The sequence below is a fragment of the Marmota flaviventris genome, chromosome 5 (genome assembly GCF_047511675.1).
Source record: "Marmota flaviventris isolate mMarFla1 chromosome 5, mMarFla1.hap1, whole genome shotgun sequence".
In the NCBI taxonomy this organism is placed as follows: domain Eukaryota; kingdom Metazoa; phylum Chordata; class Mammalia; order Rodentia; family Sciuridae; genus Marmota; species Marmota flaviventris.
In genome coordinates this window covers 81958805-81978438 of record NC_092502.1, presented here as the reverse complement: position 1 = coordinate 81978438, position 19634 = coordinate 81958805, and the positions used below count along the sequence as shown (strand labels likewise).

The 19634-nt window shown below is 34.7% G+C and overlaps 1 protein-coding gene across 7 annotated transcripts in view; it reads left to right on the top strand.

Annotated features, from left to right (window-relative positions):
* Pam (peptidylglycine alpha-amidating monooxygenase) overlaps positions 1–19634 on the top strand; it is a 290276-nt gene that overhangs the window by 172694 nt on the left and 97948 nt on the right. For all 7 annotated transcript variants that reach the window (XM_071612377.1, XM_027927584.2, XM_027927579.2 and 4 more), the window contains exons 5-7: positions 768–855; positions 11965–12050; positions 13624–13707. In XM_071612377.1, the coding sequence (XP_071468478.1) occupies positions 768–855; positions 11965–12050; positions 13624–13707 (258 nt within the window). The remainder of the gene's footprint in view (positions 1–767; positions 856–11964; positions 12051–13623; positions 13708–19634) is intronic.

The following is a 19634-nucleotide window of genomic DNA, read 5'->3' as shown; positions in this document are numbered from 1 at the left end:
GGTAGGGGTACTGACCTATATAATAACATAATTTTTGAAATATTTCTCTGTTTTACTTCTGCACTAGTTTTTGCTTATAAAACTTATCTTACAACCACTATTATCAGGAGAAAAAGAGAAATGTCACTGTGTAAGTTTCAATATCCTTTTAACAAGTGCCCTGAACTCACCTAGGACTTAATTTCACATTTTCTATGTATTTGTGTAGATATATTTTCCACTTCTATTTTTCTTTCCTGATAAATCGTATTTCCACATGCATCCCAGTGACTACTATTGTCATTTTTAGGTAATAAACTTATGTTATAAATGTTTTTGCTCACGCTTTGACTGCTCACTGTGATTTCCATTTCACTGAACTGCTGTGGAGTGTGCTCTGGTCCTTAGCACTCTGCTGAAACCTGGAGAGAAATGTAGTATGGATTTCTATAGGCTATAGCTTTCATTTTATACCCACATAATACTTTCACTACTTTAAAGGGGGTTTTCCATTAAGAAGTATGTGTATGTGTAGTATTTAATCTATTGATTATTGTTTTCTCTTTTTACTGTATCAGAGTGTACTATCCTACTAAATAAAATTATTAAGTCAAGCTTATCTTAAAGAAAAAGATAATTTATAGAACCAGGGTATTCTATCATTAGAACATAGAACCATCGTTATTATACAGGTATTCAGTGTTCCAAGACATAGTCTCTTGTGATATTGTGTGTAGAAGTACAACTTGAATTCACATTCATGTATTTTTTTTTTTTTTTAATAACAGTTGACTTCAAACCTCGGGCCAGCATGGATACTGTCCATCATATGTTACTTTTTGGATGTAACATGCCTTCCTCCACTGGAAGTTACTGGTAAGGATATTGCATTCACAATACAGAAAGGTAGAAAATGTGTGGATTTTATAAGTATCAAGCATATTTGTGCAAGTATTTTACAACTGATTAATAGGTAGAATTTTTTTCACAAAAAAACATTGTTCATTGGCATTATGTAGCTATTGTTCATTGGCATTATGTAGCTATTATGGTTTATAACAGTTACTGAGCTCACTATGGAGCATATGTATTAGTCTTTATCACTGACTTAATAAATAATTTTCTATTGTTATATATATGTGCAGATGCAGAAGGCTTGAGAAGAAAGCCTAAAATTTTATAATATTGATACTATGATGTTAGTTGTTTTAAAGTTCATGATTTCACCCAAAGAACATGGTAATTCTGTTCATTCAGTTCTCTTTTGACCCTGACACTGCAAGGTGATTTGACATACCATTTCATCCTAACATCTCTGCAAAGCATGTATTATTATCCTCACTTTACAGAGAAGAAGGCTCAAGCTCTGAGAAATTTAGTAACTTGCTCAGCGTAACACAGCTAGCTGGTTGTTACAGACAAGGACTGAACCTTAATTTTTTTGGTTCCAAATCCAAAATTATTTCCATTTTATCACATTGACTCTTGTTTATTCAAATAATTATTGCAGTTTTAGAAATTATTTTAATCACTCTGGTGAGTTTAAATTGCATGTCATGAACAATTAGTAAACCTCTATTGGATGCATGCCAAGGGCCAGAATGGTAGTAGATACCATGGTAGATTCTAAATTAGATATGTTTTTACACCCAGAAATTTACACCATAATTATGGCTTGAGATCTTCCCTTTCTTTCTTTTCTTCTTTTCTTTTTTTTTCCTTGAAGATCAGTGAACTCTGAAAAAAAGACAATGTTCTTAAACATCATATTTTTTCCTGATATTCAGAATCACTGTTACATATTTAACAGTCCAGAATGACGGGAGTACTTTGCCTTGCACTGAGAAGGGATCAGTTTTGATATCCTGTCTCTACATAATCATATAGACTGATAGACCTTTCACTGTGCATCCTAATATTCATTCGTCTGCTGCAAGGCATGCAGCAACAGCTTTCTAGTCATTTTTATAATAAACAATTGTAATATGTATTTGAAACTATTAAAAATACAGGGTAATTAGTGGAAATCTCTATGGACCAAGTACCATCAAAGCATTTGTTAATAGGCTTAAGTTATTTGATGAAAGGGGCATATCACATAGGATCCAAACTCATGTAACTCGGTTTATGTAAAATTGGACTCTGCAAATCACAGTTAATATCCTTTGATATCAACATTCCAGTCTTTGCTCTTCAGTAAATTTTTGTAAATAAAATTCTAGGATTAAAAGATTATTCTGTGACAGCCTTTTCTGAATCATATTCAGAAAATCATATCCTTTGGCTTCATGCTTTAAAAATATTCTTCTGAAATTAGCAATATTTACCTTTGGATTAGAATTATTGAAAATTGCCGGAAGGGGTGTAAGCTTTTAAAATCTCTTTTAGCTTCATCTCCATGGAAATGCTAACTAACTAACTATTATGGATCTAATGGTTGAGAAAAAATACATTAAGTTTGGACTAATTCATTGTTTTCATGTTAAAGGAATATCGAAACAAGAACATTATTTTGATACTTTAAAAATATTTATTAGTATAGTTAAATATACTATTTTGGAATTATGTCTATAAAATATATTGACCAAAAGACTTCTAAGTATCAAAAATATAAAGAAAGAGAAGAATCAAAGAAAATATATATGAAAGTGAAAACAGAAATTGTTAATGTATTTGCTATATATGATTTTGCTAAAACTACAACTTGAAAGGCAACAGGGAAGAATGAGAGAGCAGTGAACTAACTGGCTGCATTTCCTGGGTAGAATATTTAGCCCATTTGTATCAGAGTTGGTTTCTTCATTTTAGCAAAAGCTTTATGCTAGATGACTTATAAAACTCTATTCTAAAATTCCATAATTCTCTGGGTATACACTGCATACTAATGCTGAGTCAGATATAGAAGAGTTATTACCAGCAGTGGTTGCTCACCTCAAGCAAGCAGAACACTGAGTTTTACAGTCAGTTGCATCATTGAGTAATTAGAATTCTTGATAACACTACAGCCATATCAATTTAAATAGAATGTACAGTATCTGCCTGCTAGCCCATACTACCATTTAATCTATAGATTTGTAATAATTGGCCTTATAACCATAAAGCAAGGACAATAATTGATGCTATTATTCATCTTCTTTAAACCAAGCCCAGAGCCTTCATTTAACATTCCAAAGTAGATGTGGGATCTGTTCAATATGCAAAGTAGGATAAATAAAACTGCACCAAAACTGCACTAAGTAAAACTGTTCTGGTGACTCTGGCTTTATAATTAAGTCTTATTTTCCATTTAAAGATGGTATAAGGGCTGGGGATGTGGCTCAAGCAGTAGTGCGCTCGCCTGGCATGCGTGGGGCGCTGGGTTCAATCCTCAGCACCACATAAAAATAAAATAAAGATGTTGTGTCCACCGAAAACTAAAAAATAAATATTAAAAAAGAATTCTCTCTTTCATTCTCTCTCTCTCTCTCTCTCTCTCTCTCTCTCTCTCTCTCTCTCTCTTTAAAAAAAAATAAAGATGGTATACAATGTTTATCCCTCAGTTATCCCTCAATATTTGGTAAAATACATCCCCCACTTAAAGAATAAGAGCTCACAGTATATTTAATGAGCTGAACTTTTAGGTTGCTTCACCAGAACATCTTCACCTCCACCCTCAATGCCTCACAAGCTCAGCCCTGTAACACTCAGGTATTTTCCTATAGTTTGGCCTCCTTTTCTCTCACCTGAATTATAATACTAATTAACAAAAATCTATCGGTGTCAAGTGTCTTGTATTCTTTCCCTTAAATTCTTGAGTCATGAAATTTATCATACTCATTTTACAGTGGCAAATCTTTTCTTCAGTTGTTCCAGGATATAGACAGCATTTAAATGAAGACTCCCAAACCTTCACATGTATTTGGGGTATGGTACTTAGAATGACTTTTGATGCTTAAATATGTCAAGAATTCTTTCCCACTTCAGAGGAATCTTTGGGGAATACAAAGATATTTTAACAAAAGAAGAACACACTAATAAGATATTTTAACACCAAAATGAAAATGTCAAACTTGGATTTTTCTCTCTTCTGTATTTCTTAGGATATCCCCTCCCCACTCCCCAGTGCTTTTTCACTTGAGTGTTCTGTTTTCATTGCCAGCAGATTGGAAAATAGGTATGTCTTTAATATAGAAAACGTTTTTTGCCTGAAATTATGAAGTTATAATTCATCCTGTGTCTTCAGGTAGCACTTTTAATATGAAGGCAAAGAGCTATTCTGATGATGTTTCACTGTTGTGCTGCCCTCCTTTGCTCTTTGTAATTGCCCCTTTCTACTGTTCATTAAAATATATTTACAGTTACATTAAGTTTACATGAAAATAGTAGACACAGCATGAAGCAGTTTTCATTATGAAGTCATTTTAATTTTAAAGTTGTTTTTTTTTTCCTTCAACATGCATTCTGGTCTTTTGTGTCTCATTCCAAATTAGCAGCTCACACTGGTAATGTGTCTAGTTAATTATGTGCATGTGCATTTAAATTGCATACATTGATGTGAACCTTTTAATATACTGTAGGGTGGTCCCTTTATAGTTAGAGTGGGCCTGATGCTCAATTCCAAATTAACATACCTCTGGAGGATGCAAATAAGGACCAGCTGATTGAAAAGCAGCGGCTCTGCTGACCCATGTAAAGGAGGCAACAGAACCTGTCAGGTGTAAGCCTAATACCTTCTTTCTTAGGCTTTAAAGGAGGAGACATGTAGGGACCCATGGAGAGTAACAGCACCAAGAATTGAAACAAGTACAGTGATAGCATGATGTGTTGGACTTTATTTGTACTTGCAGACTTAATTCAAAGCATAGCAATTTTAAGTTACCCAGATTTGTTGGCTGAATATGAGCCATGAATGAGCAGAAGCTCTTTGGGCTGTGTGTGTGTGTGTGTGTGTGTGTGTGTACTTACTTGCATGCACTGGGGAGAACCCCAAGACTGGATCCCAGAGCCTTTCATACACTAGGCAAGTGTTGTATCTTGAGCCATATCACCAAACCCTCTTTTGGGATTTTTTAGGGAAGGTAATGAAATGAAGGTGCTGAAAACTGGGCAATTTTTATTTTTATTTTTTTAAAGAGAGAGTGAGAGAGGAGAGAGAGAGAGAGAGAGAGCGAATTTTAATATTTATTTTTTAGTTTTTGGTGGACACAACATCTTTGTGAGGTGCTGAGGATCGAACCTGGGCCACATGCATGCCAGGCGAGCGCGCTATCACTTGAGCCACATCCCCAGCCCGAAAACTGGGCAATTTAAATGTAAGAATTTATACTGATCACCACTAGAAAATATAAATTTTTTAGTACATCTTGGAAATTAAAATATTGCATTTCTCTGTTCTTTGAGTACTTTATTTTGTTTTTGCTCTTTTTTTTTAATGATGAATGGTTAGCCTCTGAGAGTTTCAAGTTTTGAAAATTATGATTTTTGCTCATATAAATTAGTTTGGCATCTGGGGTAACTTTGAGTGCTTTCTTTTTTCTAAATGTATGATCAAAGGCTTGTGAATTTTCTGGTGAGCACAGGATGTAGAGCTTAAAGCAACATTGTCAAACCTCAAGATTGTGTGTTCTAAATATGGGGAAACCTAGATACTGTTTCACAATATACTGACTACAGATAATTTATATACTATATATTCCAAAAAGGTAGAAGAAAGCATTTTCACCACAAAGAAATGATAAACATCTGAGAAATAAATATACTTAACTTGATTTAAACATTATACAATGCATATTGTATAGTGTAGTATTGAATAATATTGAACATTACATGTATCCCATAACATGATGTTTTTTGTATCAGTTAAAAATGAAAAACAAGGACTGACATATCCACAGGATTTTGGGAGAGTAAAACTGTGAATCATTTAATGGAAAAAAAAAAAAAAGAATGCAAACCAAAACCAAAAACACAGAGTGATATTCTCTCTCTCTCTCTCTCTCTCTCTCTCTCTCTCTCTCTCTATATATATATATATATATATATATATATATATATATATATATATATATATATAATTTTTTTGAGTGATTAAAGTGAGTGGGCTTCTTATGTGTCTAGCCTTGTACTTGGTTATGATTGTCTGTGCATAGCTAAAATTATTTTTAGTTCTTGTAATTAATATTTGATTTAAAAACTATTTCTAATGACACTTTGACCAACTAATCTTTACAAATCAAAGATGGCTTCTACAGGTTGTTTGATGTTTTTTTAAAAGAAGAGTCCCAGCTGGTTAAATGAGGCCATATCCAGCTGTTCCAACTTGGAATCAGTCTAAAACTAAAGCAGTAGTGCTTTACCATCCTAGGAAGCTTTAGCTTAAATCCCTTTCAACTGCTTCTATTTATTAACCACCTGCTGTGTCTTTTTAAATGCCACTATCTCCACAGGGTTACAGATGCTGATGAGGAGAAAGAGAAAAGTAGCTAAAACATATAAATATATATAGAAAAAAAGCCTGTATATGAGACACCCTGCTTGGTTACTCATTTAAATGACTTTTTTCTTCCCCCTTAGTGATTTTATTTTCTAGATAAGGCTATGACTCCATTGCATCCTTCATGATGGTAATGATTCATTGGTTGAGAAGGGAGAAAGGTATTTGCATATGCTGCCTTTATACTCCCTTTCCAGATCTCAGCTACTGTCATCCATACACTCTGTGTCAAGATACACAGTATCTTCTGCAGTCCTCATTGTTTCTTCTGCCATTTGAAACTTCCAAAGTTAAACATAAGTAAGGTCCTTCTCAGAATAAATAAAAATAACACAGTCTCCAAAACTGTACCATCTTTTGTTGTATAAACTATAAAATGTATGTTTGAGTGCAGTAGCAAAGTTTGGTCATAAATTTCTACTCAGCTAAAATGAAGTGGTCCATTTCCTTATTCCACCTTATTATTGTAAGTTACATTATATTTCAGAATGGAATAGTAACAATGGATCAGTTCATTAAAATAAAGTTGGTATCTGCTTCTGACTTCTAGTCATCAATGATTATGTTTCTTAGCTAAAAATTATTAGGTGTTTGGATTAGAGGATTTAATAGGAACTCCTTAGCAACTAACCAATTCTTAGTAGATTAATGTCAACTTTATAAAATAGAATGTCATGGTTGTCACCATTTTGACAGTTTCAATAGAAACAAACCATAATTTTGGGTGTTCTTCTTTCCTCAATAGACTAGCATCTGTGTTAAGTTCTTCTTTCCTCAGTGGACTAGTATCTGTGTTAAAAAGAGTAGCAATATCACAGTACAGTCATGTATTTAGTACAGAACCAGGACTTTGAAATCAGAACATCTTGGGTTCAGATCTCAGCCCTGTTTCTTGGTAGTTGTAATAAACATTAGCTGAATGGTTTAACTTGTATTGGTTGATTTCCTCACTTATAAAATGGGTCCAATTCTGCCTTATTGGACCATAATGAAGAATAAATCAGGTGGTGTAAAGTAATGTACTTGGTGAAGTGCCAGGCACAAAGAAGTGATAGCTGTGACAATTAGCTCAGTCTCTAATAGTTATAGTGTGTATTAACCAGCTCCTATGTGCCAAGCACTTTGGCAGGCACTGAGAATACTTGTCTTATAGCCTCTGCTCCTAGGGATTTTTCTTGCCTCTCTGATCTCATTGGGGAGAGGGAGTGTAGGGGGTAGTTCCTGCAGTGCTGTTTATCAGGCTAGTACTTCTTAATCACAGATCTTATTTAACTTTCTAATGAGGTATCCTCTCATTACTTGGCTAATGCAGACCCATTGCCTTGAAGTGCATATGGTATTATCTGAATTGGGAAAAATATTCTGTGGGTTTATATAGCAGTCAGTGATATTTGGATACCTGACATATGCCAAATATAATTTGGGTAGGGCATTGTATTTGTGCCATTGATATTATGTTGTGTTTTTCAAAGAAACTTTCTAACTTGAGGGTAATTTTCCTGGTTGTGGTTCTGTTAGATACCTAAAATTGGAATTTGAGGCCATATAAACTTAACTTGAGGGTATGACAATTTTATTCACTTGTTTATTTGGCTAAAAGAAGCAATGAGTTACCCGTTTTGATTGTCCCTGAGTGACCTTGGATTTTAAATAGACTTTAACAGGTACAACCAGAGAGTACTTTAACTGACAGTCATGCTTTATTTGGATAATTCAAAATGACAGGGTTGCACTTTTTAGTACTTGGCACAGTCAGAAAATATTCATGCTATACAAATGGTTTCCCCATGGATTAGAGGTGAAAGGGTTCTATAGGAAAGGTCCAAGAATCCAGAATTGTCTTATTTTCAAATGTTAATTCTTGTCATTTTTACTATGAATACTAAGGGAAATTGTGTGAACCTTTTCACAATTTAATTGGCTTAATCTAGAGGAGCCTTTAGGAGAAAGTACTAGAATGATAAGAAAAAGAAATCTGGTGATGGGACTTGAAATTATAAGAGCCCTTGATCAAAGCTTACATTGCCTCCTAGCCTTAAAACTTTCTTACTGATAGATATCTAGTGAATTATCTTGTTATATTGTGTGCACATTTGGATATATAACAACAAATCCCACAATTATGTATAATTTACAATGCACCAGTAAAAATAGTCAAAAGAAGTTCTTTAAAAAGCTTTTTCTTACTAATAAAAATAGTAACAATCACCTCTTTTTGTAGAATTTTTTGTAAATCAAAATACTCAATACTGTCTCCTTTTGACAGTTTTGTGTGGAGAAAATCTGATGCCATTTTCATTTAAAATGGAAATATTAAATGAAGAGGTCCAGGATTTTATCCAATTGCTCTTTGTTCTTTGCTGCTGGGTGGTTATCAGTTGTAGAATCCATTTCTTTTAGCCTCTTGTTTTCCTCTTTATTTAATCCTCTCATTCATTTAGTTTTAGAATTAGTTTCAATATCCCAGTATCCTCCAGTGAATCATTCTTTACTCCATCTTCAGTTTAATGAATCTAAAAATTAAAATTCAGAATTTTTTAAATGAAGCTAACATTTGCTTGTGGTGCCCTTCTTTATCAGAAAAAAAAAGAATAAAATAAGAAATCATTGTTTCTTTGTGAATAAATCAGTGCAACATATGTCTTCAAATATTTGATTTTAGAATTAATTGCAAACACAAATTGCAACTTAGTTTAGATATATTACTAATCAAAGCTTATCCTCATATAATATCCTCTGCCTGTAAGTCAATGTCATGAATTGAGCCAGAAGGGAGTATGACAGCCAGAGCTATGAATTGCCATTTGGCTGTGTAACCTTTGAAGTTACTTGAACTCTCTGAGCTTATTTAGTACCCGCCCCCTCTTTGCTGTGTTCATATCAGAGTGAATATAAGCTGCTTTGTGCAAAATACCAGGAAAATAATAATTCAAATATACTGGTGACTATGCTTTAAATGTTTTTTAAAAAAATATTTTTGTATCTGACAGTGCAGTACAATTTCATTCAGTTCAGTTCTTTAAGTGCCTGTGCACGAAAAGTTAAAAACTAACATAGAAGCAAACTCCACCCTACCTTTGCTGAAGATTTGCTAAATGCAAGGCAGGATTGCAGGTGCTGGGAGTGTAGAATGGAGGCTTGGCTCCAGACCTCAGAGAACTCACAACCTGGCTGGAGAGATAGGTAAGCAAGCTAATAGGTAGGACAAGTGCTGCAGGTAAGAAGAGTGGAGGGGTGGGGTCTGAGAATGATTCTCTAAGGAGCAAAACTAGAGCCAAATCTTGAAGAAGGTGAGTGCAAGTTTTTTAGGCAGAGAACTAGAATTGAATATTCCAGGCAAAAGGGAACAGCGGAGAAGACAGATTAGAAACCGGCAGCAACTTGGCATGAATCAGGGGGTTCTGTCTGGAGACATAACAAGGTCCCAGATCATAAAAAGCCTTATGTGTTAGGCTTCAATGCTTGAATTTTGTTTTGACATTATTTGGGGGAAACATTTGAAAGATTTTGAGCCAGCAAATGACATAATCAAAAACATAGCTTAGAAACATTTACTAAAGCAGTTTTCTCTATTATATTTCAATCTGGTTCATTCTAGTAGTACAGTGAAAATCAACTTCCATATCAGAGGAAACAATTATCTTGTTTAACATAAGTCTGTCATCACTTTGATGGTAGATACTTGTATATTTATGATCTTTGTTGAAAGCTCTGAAAATTGCCACCCAGATCTTTAAATTTTAGTAGCTCATAGGAGAAAGATACAAAGTTCATCATATCTGACAATCTCATTTCTTGTACTATTATAGCATGGGGCCAAGAAGAAAATTTTTGCTTTTGGGTACTGTCCAACAGTCTCAGCCTTTTAACACAGTTGGCATGAGGATGTCATAGACATTCGTTCCAAAGCACAATTCTCACATGGTAATGATCCTTCATCATAAGTATATTGCACTTGACAGTGAACAGTAAGAAACTGCTGTTTGATGTGTTTTACATTGCACATTACACAATCTCTTTCTGTAGCTGATTTATAGAACCAAGAGCATTGGCTATGCATAACCTTATTGAGACCTCGTGGCTCTGAGTCCCTCACCTCTTAAGTCAGACCGACTCCATAGTTGTCTACTTGACTGCCTATCTTCCAGCCCCATTTCTATCTATAAACATGGTAGGAGACCCTGTCTCTGAATTTGAAGGAACTTTGTAATGTGGTTTCCATACTTGTGTTCCAAGTGTTGCCCAGTTTTCTAGCATCTGTTTTAACCTGTTTAGAAAGCCAATACACTCTGTCTTCACTTCCCTCCCAGGACATGGACAGCACACGATTCTTCCTATGTAAACCAATTCCTGCCCAATAGACTTGTGTTTGTACTTGTCCTTGAGAGTCTTCAGAGCTTTCAGATCTACATAATTTCCTGCCTCTGACTTTATTTGGCCCCAATTTTCCAAAACACAAACATGTAAAACCAGCATGAAAATGTAGTCTACCAATGTTTTGAACAAATTCACATCTATAACCGGACAATGAGCTCTAGTGTCATTAGAAAAATATGCATGAGTTTGAGTCAGCAACTAATCATTTGTTAAATTGAATCTACCAGATATCTAATAGGGGTACTGGATCCCTTACACACTTTACCAAAACATCCCTATCAGAGAGGTTTCCATGCAGGAATTGGACTTCAGGGCCTCTACCACACCCAAGAGTCATAGCTATTAGGGGTGGACTTGGAGTGGAATTCCAGGTATGTTCTTCTGTGTAAGTGGTCTTCCCACCATGCAACTTTGTCCTCAATAGTGAATTTTTAGATAAAGTGAACATCTGTTAAATAATGCTTTACCGTGGTATAAAGCTTCAAGGTTTATAAGGTACTTTCACTTACATCTCATTTGATTTATAGAATTACACTGTGAGGTAAGTATAATTTTCCATGCTTTACAAAACAAACAAAAAATAAGGTTCCATAAAATTAAATGACTTGCATAACATTCATAAACTTTTAAAAATCATATTTTCAAAATCAAGAACCCTTTAAGTGGAGTACACTTGTATTGCTCGCTTTATGACACTAGGAATTATTTGTTGCTGTGACCAAAGATTTACTGACTGCAAACTGATCCCCGTGGGGGAAATGTGTATGACATTTCTTTTGGTCCACTTCCAGATTTCCACTGCATTAATGTTGGCTTATGCAGTCTCTCTATGTAATGTTTGTTTTTCTCCCTGATTAGATAGAACACATTCCACATATGAACATATCCAAGTATAAATTGTGCATCTGCTGCACAGGATTATTAGACAACAAACAAACCAACAACAACAACAAAAAAAAATCCTTCCCTTTTGTAGGTGCTTTTTTTACATAGAATTTTTTCAGGATCTTTTAAAGCTGATAAGATTATAGTAATGATACATGATGTATTTTGCTTTCAAATACTTTCCCTGATGTGGAGTATGTATACATTTTACTACTTGAATATTCATTATAGCTATTCATCTTTTTCTTCAGGTTTTGTGATGAAGGAACCTGCACAGATAAAGCCAATATTCTGTATGCCTGGGCAAGAAATGCTCCTCCTACCAGGCTTCCCAAAGGTACTTTGGAGACTTCTTGAAGAGTGTCCTGTTTGCTCTTTTATTCTGTTTCTGAAGTTCTTTTTACATGATCCTTTCCAATAGTTGTTGATAATATTCTATGTTGCAATATAACACTAAAAAGTTTTTGCATCAGTTACTTTGTATTTAAAAGGTTTCATTTAGGTAGTTACTTTTTCTCTACTTCTCATTGGTAAGTAATTTGGCCTTGCAACAGTTTAGATTGAATTAAAAAATAGCCAAGTATACCCCAAGCCACCTTTGGCCTAAAAAGCACATTGGCTCTTGACAGCAGGAACATTTCATGAGCCAAGAGAGCTAGGAATTAAATAAATTGCTGTTTCAGCAAACAGATTTTTTTTAATATATAGTCCTGGAACCTAGATATTTAATGTGATGCCAAACCTCAGCTGGCTTTCTAACATAACCTCTAAACTGTTGATAGCTTCCAGTGTGTGACTGAATTACCAGACTCTCTTTTATTACCTGGATGTTTCTTGATATTAAAGGGATAGTGTGGTTCTTTTACAGAATAGGTCTACCATGATTTGGGGATGGTCTTGTGTTTCTCTCTTGCCTCCCTTACTCATGCCAGCATCACTAATTGATGTCTGTTTGCATTACTTCAAGTGAGCCTCAGGATTCTGTCTATAGTTTATCATGTGGCTACCACCAAACAAGTTTAAACACTAATAGAGTATTGAAAATCTGTCACAGATTTGTCAGCCTTTTAAGAGCAGATGGAAAATTTTATTTTTATTTTCTATGTCTGTAAAACTTTTTTTAAAAATCTCAATAGTTGGGGCTGGAGATGTGGCTCAAGTGGTAGCGCGCTCGCCTGGCATGTGTGCAGCCCGGGTCCAATCCTCAGCACCACATACAAACAAAGATGTTGTGTCCACTGAAAACTAAAAAAATAAATATTAAAATTCTCTCTCTCTCTCTCTCTCTCTCTCTCTCTCTCAAAAAAAAAAAAATCTCAGTAATAAACTCTGTCTCTTAACAGTAACACTATTATAGAACTCTTTAGATTCCAAAAATTCCGTGACATACTGGACTTTTTAATTTAGTTAGTAACTGGCTTCCTCAATGACATGTTTGTAGATACCTGTTTTTATATGGGAAGAAAAGTAATTCCCCTGTATGCTCTTAAGAAGTCTTTTCCCTTTACTAATTAGAAAATAAAATGAATATATGTATGTGTCCATATATAAAACAATATAAAAGTATAGTTTATGTATGTCTTTTAAAGAATCAGCAGGGACAAAGTGAGGTGTTTTTTGTTTTGTTTTGTTCTGTTTCTTTCAGAGTGATTGAATTGTGTGGTTAAAGTAACAGTGATTACTCTGGTGTTGAAGTGAAAACTATGAATGGAATTCCACCAAAGCTTTGAAAAGAAATGACATATTAGAAATTAGAAATGCCTAGTTTATTTTTGTTTCTGTGTAACATAATTTCATGTTATGTGCTATTTTATTTCCCTTTGGATATTATAGATCAGCACAGCAAGATTATTAGCTCTATTGTAGACTTCAGTTTCTAAAATATTAATTTATCTTTTGTAAATTTTTAGGTGTTGGTTTCAGAGTTGGGGGAGAGACTGGAAGCAAATACTTTGTACTACAGGTACACTATGGAGATATTAGTGCTTTTAGAGGTAAGTTTTTAAATTGTCAGGCTGAACATAATTTTTAGTAATATATTGCTTAAGTAGATTTACTGTTATCCACGTAATTAAATGAAGGTTTTCTCACACCCTCTGCCCACTAGGGACAGCTGTCTTCCATTCCTTTAATTTGGAATTACTGAAGGAATGACTTTTAAGTTATTTCTCTTATGCAAACATGCATCCAACGGTGCTTTCTCTTAAGCTGACATTATAGAGTTGTTTTGCTTTTCAGTGCATTGCCTTATCTGCCAGCTCCTGCCCCTATCAGAAATGCCACTCATTCCAAGCAACACTATTAGAACGAATAGGAAGGGACTGGTGTTTATTTATGTTAATATGAGCCAGGCATTGGGAGAGTCTACAGGTTCTGCAGTGCCAGGGAAGTTCTCATACACTCAGGCAAATGCCAAGCTTTATGTATAATCCACACTTGCCACTTCATGAAGTCATTGTAGTCCACAGCACAAACCCCATCCACTGGTGGACTTGTTTAAGTACTCCCAGATACCTCTTGGCTCTACCCATGAGTATTATGCACTGTATTTAAATGCCCCTTTTCTCATTATAGAATCATTAACATGAGGCATGGGCCCTGTTCCCAAGGCAACCAGCTCCAGGGCTTGTTATCCCTTCTGCTGCATTTAGCCACATTCCAGCTGCATTCTGGATTCTCACTCTTGTGTTTGTGAGAGTGTAAATATTAAATAGAGCTCTCTTTGGCTTGTTGGCTTTTTTATTGTGTCTTGCTGAATCGTATGTACTTTCTCCTGTATTCTCTATTTAACATCATAACTCTACTGACTAGCCTGATATATTTTCTTTTCCAAATACATTAGTTGTCCATCTGGCAACAAAGTCTAGAAGTAGTTGTGTGTTTAAGCCTATGAAATACCCTCTAGAGCCTTTCCTGAGAGAGTCCCATATGGTGGGAAGGTCCATAGATTGTCAGCACTAAGATCAAACATAGTAAATATAGTTTTCCTCAGAAAATAGTGTTGAAAAGAATATGTGTATATAACTAAAAAACTAATTAGCACTATAGCTGCACATATCATCAGTTAAACAATCTCCTGTGGACCAGCTTGTGAACCTAACTAACAAACAAAACTGTTTTATATCAAAGATACACTTTTGAGTTTTACACAAATAGTTTTACATAAATAGTTATGGAACAGAATCTAATCTTAAATTGTAAGATCTCTGTACTGTTGAAAAAAAGGATTTGTTGAAAATACTGTTTGTGTTTTAGAAAAAAAAACAGCAGAAATTATCTATAAACTTACCATCTTGGCTTTCGTGAAACAGGCAGATTCTAAGACAGCTGACCTCCACAGTATTGACAAAAATCATAATTTTTTTCAACATGGCAAGCAGACCTTCCCAACCATGAGACTAAGGCAGCACACTGTACCCCTACACATTTTCCTAACCCTTCATCTCTATTCTTCTCTAAAACCTCGTACTTCACTTTTTATCCTAATTCCTCTTGGTTTTTTAGTACCATAGATGCTGTACTAATACCTGAGAGAAAATGGATGACGTATATTAGTATTTTTTAAAAAATATATTCCTGTAATAATGTAATTTCTTACTGATGAGTTAATTTTGTTTTATAATTTATGTTTAATCTAGGGGTAATAAAGTACTGACTTTAAATATATAAACATATAATTCTTTACTGTAAGACAGATGAGAAACTTAATGTAGTAATTTTTCATTTTCTTCTAAGAACAGGTTTTCTAAAATAAGTTATATATAAGGTAGAATGATTACTAGTGTGTGAATTCATAAAACTTATTGTAATAGAATAAAAAAAAAAAAACTTCAACATGTAATTCATCCAGTACCATTAGGTACTGTCTTGCCTCTTAAGCTATATGTGGTTTAGAATGGTAAATAACTGCATGATAAAATACAAATCTCATTAAAAACATGAAATAGCATTTTACATTTATTAAATTTGAAGTGGGTGAAGATTGAATTATGAAACCCTGGATTACAAGGGTTTCAGTGACTCTGGTAGTTTGGGAGGCTTTATAAATTAGTATAATATTTTGGAAAGCAATTTTATCATTCCATATGCACCTAATATATAAGAGTAAAATCTTGTTCCAAGCTTTTTTTAAAAAAACTTAGTTTAAAACATATTTTTTTTAGTTGTAAATGGACACAATACCTTTATTTTATTTATTTGTTTTTATGTGGTGCCAAGGATCAAACCCAATGGCTCACATGTGCTAGGCAAGCACTCTACTACTGAGCCACCACCCCAGTCCGTTGTTCTAGGCTTTTATTCTGAAGAAAGAGATTTCTTTTTCCTAACAAGGAGCTGCCTACCAACAGCTATTTGTGCATCAATAACTATTAATATGAAAAACTGGAAAGCTAACAAATGTTTTTTAATAGGGGACTGGTTAAATGAATGGCAAAACAATATGTTTAACAAATAGTAAAATTTAATACAGACTATATAAGAGTATATGTATGCTTGTATGTTTATAAGGATTCTAAAGAACAAGGGAAAAAAAGGGAAACAGTTATGAGCAAAAAAGATAGGAGTATGTGAATTTTTCCCTTTAAAATGTTATAATGTTACCTTTATAATTACATTTTTAAATTCCACAAGTTGTAGCACCATATTACATCCTTCAGTATCTGCTGGTTAGTGTTCTACCTTCCCACTGGTTCCCTCATGACAACAAAAGAATTAATGTAATTATTGTATATGCCTGATTTGCTATAGGAATGAATTGTGTTTTAAATAGGTTCTATATTACAATCCCTTACTTATCTTCCTATGTACCCAGAAGTGGAAATAATATCATCATATCTTATAATTATTAAAAATGCTTTACATATACACCAGGTGTTGAGGTGCATGCATATTAGTAATCCTAGTAGCTCTGGAGGCTGAGGCAAGAAGATCATAAGTTCAAAGCCAGCCTCAGCAATTTAGGGAGGCTCTAAACAACTTAGCAAGACCCTGTCTCAAAAGCAAAAATAATTTTTAAAAAGGTCTGAGGATGTTGCTCCATGATTAAGCACCCTTGGGTTCAATCTCTGGTACCAGGGGAAATAAATAAATAAATATGTATTATATACACATATATTTATATATCCACATACACAAATATACACTCATATAATTTATCATTATTTTTAGTACCAATGTCAGTGAAGATTACAACTTGATGATTTAAAAACTATTGATGATATATCATATATATATATAAATTATAAATAAGAAGAACACTACTAGAAAATTAACAAATTCTACCGAAATGTAAGGAAATATTTGGTTTAGGGGAATGAGCATTTTTTTTTCCACCCAGGGATGGTTTTAAGGATTTGAGAAACCTAAGACTTTTCTAGAATAAAGCACCAGCAGGGAAGATAAAATATCTTCTCAAACTTGTGGGAATTTGATAGAGTTTCAGAGACAGCATAACCTGAAATCAGCAGGGTCCATCTGTATGGACTGTGTTCTCTATTTGTAGGAAAAGATTGGCTGTGAGTTCTGAGGGATTACATGAGATGTATGTTTTATTTTGTTTGTTTGTTTTGGAAATTGCACAGAATGTGAAGCTATAAAAAGATCATTTAAAAACAACTTTATGAAATGCCATGTCAATCACAGTGTTGGGCCTGTGCTGGTGCTGGATATACTAACCATCCTGCCCAGCAGAGTTTACTGTGTTCCAGCAGGAGTGACAAGGACAAAGAGAGCGTGTTTATAGGCAATAGTAGAAGTGCTGTGGAGAGGCAAGAGCAGACAGGTCGACCTAGAAGGGCAAAGGGGCTGAAAAGGCTTCCTAGAAGGTGGAACCAGAACAGGGTTTCAAAGGCCGTTCAGGAGCTCCCAGGTAGGCAGGAACATGGTGGGAGATACCTTAAAGATAAAGGTAAAATGCATGCACAGAGGTACTAGAGTGAAACAGCCTCCCATACCCAGGGAGCTCTTGGCAATTTGGCATTACTGTAGTAAGAGACGGGAAGGGAGAAGAGGCAAGAAGTGAGAAGAGAGGTGAAACTGAGGCACAAGGCCACTAAGGTCCCTGGTAGGACTTCATTCTGAAAGCACTCATAGTGTTCTTCCTCCAAGTATTCTGATTGGAATTTTATTTCACAATGCTGGGAGCTTTTCCACAGCTCTGTAGAAAGGATTGGGTGTGTAGGCAGCCAGAGAGAACCACATTGGGGATCAGGAAGGTCAGAATGATTTCTTTTTCAAATGTGGACTTCTGAATATTTTACAAATTAATATTTCATGTAAACGCAATATAGTCTATTTAGAAGTGAAATTCCCATGGTAGCATGGTACAGGGCTTGGTGACCAAACTCCTAAATCCAGACAGCCTGGGATTGGCATGGGCTAGTTGTGTTACTCTCACCAAGCCTCTCTTTGCTCTCTGCATCTATAAAATTGGATTGTAGTGGTTCGTATAAAAGTACCTGGTAAGTAGTAAGTTGTTACTTGTTATTATAGCCCCTGTATAAAGATAAATTTCCCCAAATGCAACTGTTGGTCATAATTGCCCATGATATAGAGGATGTTGGTTCCTTCTAAAGCATTGTGTTCGTGTTTGTCACATTGCCAGTAGAATTTTCCTAGTTATGTGGAGTTTCCTTCTCCACAGCCATTTTTATTATTTATAGTTGAGCTACACAAAGGGCAAAGATCATGTTCTTGCCCTTTTAGGAAATTAGACTAGTGGAAATGGAGGATTCCACCTTGTCTCCCCGCCCCAGCACCCCCACAAACATACAGTGTTTTGTTTGATTTGGTCAATTTTTTTTATTAAGCAAAGTCTGTTTTTCTCTTGTTTGTTTTCTTCCCCAACAAATTTTCTGAAGACAAAATTCCTATGAGATTTTATAGAATGATGCTGAAATTTTTTTTAATGTTTTGGCCCAAGAGAATCTTATAAAAACTGCCTTCTGATTTCTGGCGTTTCTGGCATAAGCTTCCTAATCTCCAACAATAGTACACTTCTCAAATTGGAAATCCTATGTGTTCACCAATTGAAGTTGGAACTGATATTCTTAGAATGGAGGTCAGGATATCTTCCCAAGTGTACGGGCCTATTGTCTTAGGTTGGCAAAATTTCCAAGCTATCATCTACCTACTGTCATTAAGCTGATGGTACACATAGGAAAACTAAGGTGTTGTCAATGACACCACACACACACACACACACACACACACACACACACACTCAAGACCTTGCTTCCCACGCCTTCATCACAGCCCTCAATGTGCACCTGCATTTTATAAATTGCAGCCTGTTCCTGGGAATATAGCCAAAAAAAGATTGTTTTTTCTTAAAGTGAGTGTTTATTACTTACATTCAAAATTAAAACGAGTCAAACTTGGAAATCCTATTTTCAACTCTCCTTGATGTGAACCCTAAAAAGTATAGTCTCCAAATTTCTGGGATTGCATTATTAAAATTAGATCATAAAATTTTGGACTCCTAAGGGGATCATCATTTTCAATAGCTACATTTTTCAGAAAGCTACAGTTTTTGACTTGTAAGTGCTGGAACTTTAAATCATTTTGGATAGATGTCTTTCTAAAATATATTATGTATCTTTTGAAAATAAGTTAGATAGTGTATGTTAAATACTTATAGCTGTGCCTAATACAGAGTAGATTGTCAATAAATGTTAGTTTAAAATCTTGCTTATTCCCTTTCCCCTTTCTTCATAATAATGGAATGTCATACTGAATGTTCACTATTGCGCTCTGATTTCTTTCAAATTTTTAAGAGTACACAGAGGTTTTTCCATCTAACTGAGCTTATTGCCTCCTCCTATGTGCTTTTCTGTGTTTTCTACAGTCCCTTTCTTGTCAGGTTACTACTTCAACTCAATTCTTGGTTTTTGTTTTGTTTTGTTTTTGTTTTTTGTTTTGT